Source organism: Hemitrygon akajei, chromosome 14 (genome assembly GCF_048418815.1).
Source record: "Hemitrygon akajei chromosome 14, sHemAka1.3, whole genome shotgun sequence".
NCBI classification, from domain to species: Eukaryota; Metazoa; Chordata; class Chondrichthyes; order Myliobatiformes; family Dasyatidae; genus Hemitrygon; species Hemitrygon akajei.
Window position 1 is genome coordinate 25,114,155 of NC_133137.1, and position 7,733 is coordinate 25,121,887.

Sequence of the window (7,733 nt, forward strand, 5' to 3'; positions counted from 1 at the left end):
AGCTTCTGGTAGAAGTGGTAGAGGCAGGTTCGGTATTGTCATTTAAGGTAAAATTGGATAGGTATATGGACAGGAAAGGAATGGAGGGTTATGGACTGAGTGCGGGCCAGTGGGACTAGGTGAGTGTAAGCGTCGGCACAGACTAGAAGGGCTGAGATGGCCAGTTTCCATGCTGTAATTGTTATATGGTTAAAAATATTGCAAGAAGAATCATTTTCATGAAAAAACCATGATCGCCTATGTCAAACATCATGGCACATAACAAAGTCCATTCAGCCCCTTGTATCCACCCTGGCACTCAATTAAAAAACTGACCATTTTGTACTCCTATTTATCTAATCTGATTGTTCCACATATCTTTCACCTAATAATATTTGTCCTTGAAAATCAATAAAACTAAAAGATGCTGGAATTTGATTAAAGGACAGAAAATGCAGGAAAATCTCAGCAATTTAGGCAGCATCAGTGAAAAGAAAAATAGTCATTTTTTTAGGGTTTTTGCAGCCTCTTGTCAGAAATGGATAGGAAGATTTAGGAAAAGGTGCAAACAGGTTTTCAGTAGGAGTGAAGTAGGAGGGATATGTAGACACTTAATGGGGACACTTAATAGCACGTTAAACTACTAGGCCTGTGTAACGAGTTGTTAATGGTAGGACTCATCCATCTGATTTGACAGATAGCAGAATAAAAACAAAACAATGCATCATACATACACAGATATTCAAAGGCAGCAAGAGAAGTTAATAAAATGATTTAAACATGTAAAAAAAAACTTTTTATTGACTAAGACAGAGAGTGTCAAAGCCAGATTATTGTTAGATCACTAGAACTATATGAGCAACTAGACAACGGCGTGACCCGTTGGGGCACCCTTTGAGAGAAAGGTAATGCAGTCTGATGTGACCAGAATGAACATTAAATTGAATACTGCATACTGTTCTAAACATCACGTTTCAGAAAGCTGTAGCTGTAATGGAAAAAGTAGAGAAGAAATTTTTGAAAAAATTGCCAGAGATTTGTAGCTATGAAAAGATTGGATGACTGAGGTATCAGTGGGGAGTTACTACAGGAATATAAAATTGAAAATAGTACATATAAAAGATATGTTTCCCAAGCAGAGGAATCAAAACTAGAGGATATGAACTTAAAATATTTAACTGAGAAGAATAAAGGTTTTTTTCACTCGGGGAGTTTAGAGGTCTGGGACTCACTGCTTGAAAGGAGGTAAAAACAAATAACATCATCCCATTTAAAATGTACTTTGGATATTAACCTTTGGAGCCATGGCCTGTAAGGATGATACAGTACTGATGTGATTAGGTTGGGCAGCTCTTTTCCAACTGCTTAGGCACAGTGGTTGAACGTCCTTTGTATTATAATTTTCAAAGAATCTATTGTTAAAAATACTACAGCTTTTTTTGTCAAAATCCATTCCTAGCAAATAGGATTGCAAACTTTTGTTGGATATATTCTTAAAGATTTATCACGTGACTTCCCAGTTCCAACCACTGTGCCCAGTTAAACATCTCTTCTTTGGTTCGAATGTTTATTCCTTTCCATAGATGCTGCCTAACCTGCTGATTACCTCCAGCACACTGCATGTGTTGCTCAAGAGTTCAATCATCTGCTGAATCTGTTGTGTTTACAATTTTGTTTTTCAGCCATTTCCTTTCAATTGAAAAGCAACACACTTGTACCTCTTTAAATTTAGAAAGTGCTCTCCCTGTGATTTTCTCGCCACTGGGGACATTATGGACATTGGCCAGTTGCTTTGATGAACACCATTTAATGAATAGCATTGCCCTGAGCAGATGATTCTTTGTTACTTTAATTCTGCATTTTACTGTAACCACTATGAACTCAGTCACCAGAAACCTAATGGAAAGGACATCAGTTACTCAGAGAGCAGTGCTATTACCTCACAGTTTGAAGTCCAGGTTTGATCTGATCTTAGGCACTACTTTCACCAAGTAATTTTCCTCTGGGTGCTCCTGCTTCCGCCCACACTCCAAAGGTGTGCCCTTTGATAGTTTAACTGGTTATTGTAAACTGCCCCTAGTGTAAGCCCAAAGGCATGTTGTGCTGGTGGAAACAGAGGAAGTTAATGGGGGCGCAAGAATAGGATCCACGGATGCCTCCTCCCGCACATTGTGTGTGTTGCTCTGGACTTCCAGCATCTCTTGTGAGCATGATTGTGCCTCTTTTTTCTTTCACTTTTGGCAATGGACAAAATTGTCTTGGCTTACAATCAGTGAGATGGTCTTCCACTCTGAGGTGAGGCATCTTTGCCTTGCCAGATTCCCCATGCTTTCCTCCATATCTTACTGCATTGCTGTTAACTTTTAAACTTCATTTGGAGTTAGGAGTGATAAAAAACAAGAAAGGGGATGATGGTGCAAGGAGGAAGGCAATGGTAAAGGTATGGAAGTTGAGCTCATGATAAAGGGTCTCAGCCTGAAGTGTTGATTGTTCCCATCCATGGATGCTGCCAAAACCTCTGGGCACAATCATACTTTTGTTTTCAAGACTGATAACAAATCATGAAAGTGTTAAGTGCAGCAACTTATTCCTAAATCTAGTCTAACCCTAAAATGAATGGTAATCTTTCCATTTTTGTAATTGGTGGACAATAGAAGAACTGGAACATACATCTTGCCGTTAATGATTTTTGTGCTCCTCCGAAAGAAGAGGCACTGGTTAATTTGGATTGGTTGGTGGGATTGTTTCCGAGGTCACCAATGGTGTGACATGCCAATACTCCAGTTAACTATCTAGATGGTTAATGACCCATTTTAGCTAACTTGCCCCAAAATTTATTAGCCATTTTCATTTCCAAAGATCATAATATAAAGCATCTTGATATATAACAACTTACTTCAATGCACCTAAACTGTGCGGGGCTATGCTATCCATCCAAAATTCCGCGATTGTATCCTGCTCTGCCTAGCCAAACCTAAAGATCCTTGTTTTCTACTTGACAGCAACAGCAGTGTTCCAATGAAACTATTGAACTGGTAATCCAGAGGTCTAAGACAGGAACCCCACTAACTAGTGAATTTAAATTCAGAAGAGACTTTAAATATCTGCAGAATAATCCAAAATGAAATAAATCTGAATGATGTAATCAAAAATTGAGGGTGAGGATATTAGAAACTGCAGATCTGACACAAAAGAAAATCAATTGTCAATGTTCCGAGTCAAACTCTTCATCTGGACATTCCATCAAGTAGATCAGGTTGTAAAAACATAGAAAACCTACAGTACAATACAGGCCCTTTGGCCCACAATGCTGTGTTGAACATGTACTTACTTTAGAAGTTACCTAAGGTTACCTATAGCCCTCTATTTTTCTAAGGTCCATGTACTTATCCAAGAGTCTCTTCAAAGACCCTATTGTATACACCTCCACCACCGTCACCAGCAGCCCATTCCACACACTGACCACTCTCTTGTCTTATTTGCTGTTTTTCCATGTGCATTTTTATTATTTTATTGAGCTATTTAATGCCTCATTCATGTGGTCTTTTACTCTCACATAAAAGCTTGGTGCATCACTTGACAGCTTTAGCCACGAATGTAAAAAAAACTATTCTTTAATAGATTGTAAATCTATCAAAGCCTCTGTGTAATGGCTGTTGTGCCTCTTAACTTTCTGGTCATCACACTCATGTTTTGTTCATTCCTCTTTTAGTGTGGAGGAATTAGCATCATGGCAAGTATAGGTCTGTCAAGATGGTAGGCAAGTCTGTTATGAGGGTATAGGGTGAATGCAAGCAGGGTTTTTCTATTGAGGTTGGGTCGAACTACAACTAGAAGTCATTGGTTAAGGGTGACAGGTGAAAAGTTTAAGGGGAACATGAGGGGAAGCTTCTTCACTCAGAGGGTCATGAGAGTGTGGAACAATCTGCCCACGCAAGTGGTGCATGTGAGCTTGATTGCAACACTTAAGAGAAGTTTGGTTAGGTACACGGATGGCAGGGGCAGGGAAGGCCATGGTCCCAGTGTAGGTCAATGGTTGTAGGTAGTTTAAATGGTTCAGCATAGACTAGATGGGCTGAAAGCCTGCTTCTGTGCTGTATTTTTCTATGAATCTATAATCAAAGTCTTCAACGCCTACACTATCAAAGTACCTGGGATATAAACTAAACATAAAAGACTCCGCAAAAGCTCCAATTCTTGTGCAAGGGGAGGGGATGAACATTCATTTCTCTAACTTCCTCCATTCCCTTTTCAATTTCCCACTCGGGGTTCTCCTCTTAAACCTTCTCTGCTCGTCACCCAGCCATCACCTCCCTTTGCTGCCCCTCTTCATTCCCTTTCTTCCATGCTCCACTTTCCTCTCCCATTCTTCAGCCCTTTACCTCTTCTTTTATCTATCTTCCCCCTCACCTAGCTTCACCTATCACCTGCTAGCTTGCACTCCTTCTCCTCCCCCATTCTTATTCTGGCTTCTGCCCCCCTTCATTTCCATTCCTGATGAAGAGTCTGGGCTGAAACATCGGCCGTTTACTCCCCTCCATAGATGCTGCCTGATTTGCTGAGTTCCCCCAGCATTTTGTGTGTGGCATATAGAATAGTGTCCTTACATACTGAAGACTTACGGCCTTTTTAACTGAGACAGTAATTCTAAAGCTGGTGATAAAACTACAAAAGATCCAGGGCTATAAGATCATAAATGGGCCACAATGCAAGGAGTTGCCTTTGAATGTCTGTGTTCTCACATAATGGAATCATTACAGTTGTCCATAGTTAAAATCAAAGCTTCACAATTGTTACCCTGGCAACCCATTGTTAAAAAAACTGCAGTAAAATGTTATCAATTGATCCATCAGTAAAGATACAAATAATTCTAATGGCATTTGCAATATGCACTTGGTAAATGTTAAGAGAATCTTTCTTCTTGTGGAAATAAATATTCAGGTTTATAATTCTCTCCCTTCACAACCTTGACTGTACTAATCCTCTAATCATCTCTGTCACTGCATTGGCCATCTCGACACTTATTAATGGAATTGCTTCATTTAAGCTCATAATCTTGCTGGTTCTTGCTCCGCAGTTTAAAACCTATTTATATAATGATCCATGTGTCTCTTTCTCTCCTAATCCTGCCATAAGGAATATCAAGGCACCCTGGTTGAGAACACTGTGGGTTCCAACTCCCTCAGTGAATACACAATTTACAATTACTTGCTCATTGGTTTATTGGAGACCTTTGGGATAATGATCTGGCAAAGCCCCATCTAAAAAATTTCACTTCACTTATGTTATCAGCTGGATAAACATCCCTCCCTTCTTCATGGTTTCACCCTGCAGTAGCTTACTCCAATGATCATCCTTGTTTGACACCCTGTCTTTCCCAAGTGTCTTCCTTTCAGGTGTAAGGTCCAGAATTCCCTCTCTAAATCCTTCCATTTCCCTTTCCTCTAACTTCTGGTATCAAATCCTGCCCAATAACACTTCTACAAAGCATAGAGTTGGTGTAGGGATGAGGAGACTTTATACAAACTTTTTTATTTTCTTATATGATTTATGTTTTTTGTTGCATATAAGATGATATGTGCTTGGAATGCTACTGCAAGTAATTTTTTTCATTGCATCTGTGCACATGACAATAAACTGAACCCATTCATGTAAAAGCCACTATGTCAATTGTTTTCTACAGCAAAACACCTTTCTAAACGTGAGCAAAACAGAATCAAACTAGCAAGAGAATTATGAAAGAGAGGGCCTGTATCTTATATTTTTCTCTGGAAAGTACAAAATAGCAAAGAGAAGTTATTTTTTAAAGAGAGCTAGGGCAGGTGAGCAGAAACCTTTGTCATTAATGACAGTTCAAGGTGTGCAGGAGTAACTGTTTTAACAGGACATGATTCCTCTGTACAGAGTGATTAATACAGGGTGTATAGGTTTTAGATTCATTGCCCCTTCAAATTCAAAATAATAGGATGCTTAGATACACATCTGAATATAGCAAGGTTGAAAATTCACTATTGTACTGAGGAAGTCCTCCACTGTTTGGTGTTAACTTGATTTTAACAAAAGTGGCTTATTGCACGAACAAAGAAATTTGTCCAGCCAAAGCCATTTCAAAAACACCTCTGATAGGCATTGAAAATCAAAGGTAGGCTGGATATTTAAAATAAAAGCAGAACTCAGCAGGTTGGGTAGCATCTTTGAATAGAGAAAATTATTTAATATCTTAGGTCAATCATGGCCTTCCATCAGAATAATGACCTGAACTACTGCCCTCTCACTTCATAGATGCCGCCTGATTTGTTGAGTATTTTGTATTTATTTTTAAAATGCAGGTTATGTGGTTATTTAACTTAATACCTGTTGGACTTCTTTATGCCTAAATGTACTGCTATAATTGTCAAGATAATGAGAGAACTAGAGTTAACTGCCCTGATCTTCAGTTTTTCACATTGTAATGAAAATGGGCAAACTTATTGGTTAAAAACACAAAATGCTGGCAGAACTCAGCAGGCCAGACAGCATCTATGGGAGGAGGTAGAGATGAAGTTTCAGGCCGAAACCCTTCATCAGGAGTGGTTATTGGCTACCCATTTCCTGAATATTTTGTTATGGCTAAGGAATAAACCTTTTCAGCTATACTTTGGAAAAAATCTCACTTTTCTACACAATATATTCCATCCACAGATATAGACCTCCTACAATGCAGTAACCACTCAGTTTAGCACATAGCCAGTTTTCAGTGGACTACAAGCACATACTGTACAAGCTGCCACTCAAATTACTACTTAATTTGACGATAAAAAAAAAGTCAGTGCAAAGTTCTTCAGGTCACTTAATGAGTTCTGGGACGCAAGATTCAACTGGGATTTTTGTTTACTTTGGAGAAAGCCAGCCTCTTCTACAGTTAAAAACAAACTGCCTTAAACAACAACGCACATTAGAAAATTAAAAGGCTGAAGATAAAAAGGCCTCGGCAGGTATTGTGGTGTTACATTTCCAGACATCGGACCCATTAGAAATGTATTCATTAGACTACTTCGTAATTTGTTTTTAAAAATCGTGCCCCACTTTTTAATACAGTTGGGAGGAGTACCGAATGAGTTGAATGTTTGCAAGGTAAAAGGCATCCAAGATGCAGCCTCTTTCGCTGTCCTGCGAATCTGAACTTGAACTCGGAGAAATATCCCCGTTTTAACTCTCGAGTGGCTGAGGCCTAGCTACTTACCTTGGCACCGGCTGAGCACCGGGCCGGCACTCAAAGAAAAGGCCTTCTCGGCCCCGGTGAGCCAAAACGACACGATGAGGGAGATAAAGGTCGCGTTTGCGACCAGCAGCCTGGCCGCTCCATACCTCAGCCGCCAGCGGCCTCCCTGTCCCAACAGCGGCATCTCCAAATTGAGGCCCAGCGTCCGTTTTACCCAGAGCGTAGAGTGCTGTCTCGACAGCCACCCAAGAGCAGGCGGCTTTTGCGGGAAAGCATCAGTCTCCCGCCCGGTGATGGCGGACCGTTTAAAAACACATGGTTGCTAATACCACTCGCTTGGGGAGGTGTGTGGGGTGGGAGAATGTGAGAAAGGGGCCTTTTATTTTAGGTTTATTTCACGACAGCGCCCAGAGGAGGAAATGTCCGCGCCAAGCGCCGACTCTCAGAGGACGAAATGGCCGCGCGTTACTATCGCTAGCCGGAACCATAAACACGGCCCCGGCTTCCCTCCATTGTTCCCTCCGAACGTGTTACTACGTGACGCAAGACTCAC

The 7,733-nt window shown here is 40.5% G+C and overlaps 1 protein-coding gene across 2 annotated transcripts in view; it reads right to left on the reverse strand.

Moving 5' to 3' along the window:
- Window positions 1-7,661, reverse strand: part of rhbdd3 (rhomboid domain containing 3) — a 29,730-nt gene extending 22,069 nt beyond the window's left edge. The window contains exon 1 of one of the 2 annotated variants that reach the window (XM_073065702.1): window positions 7,202-7,660. In XM_073065702.1, the coding sequence (XP_072921803.1) occupies window positions 7,202-7,364 (163 nt within the window). In that variant the 5' untranslated portion in view covers window positions 7,365-7,660. Of the gene's footprint in view, window positions 1-7,201 lie in introns of both variants that reach the window. The other variant, XM_073065703.1, reaches the window with a different exon arrangement.
- Between the last annotated feature and the right edge of the window lie 72 nt (window positions 7,662-7,733).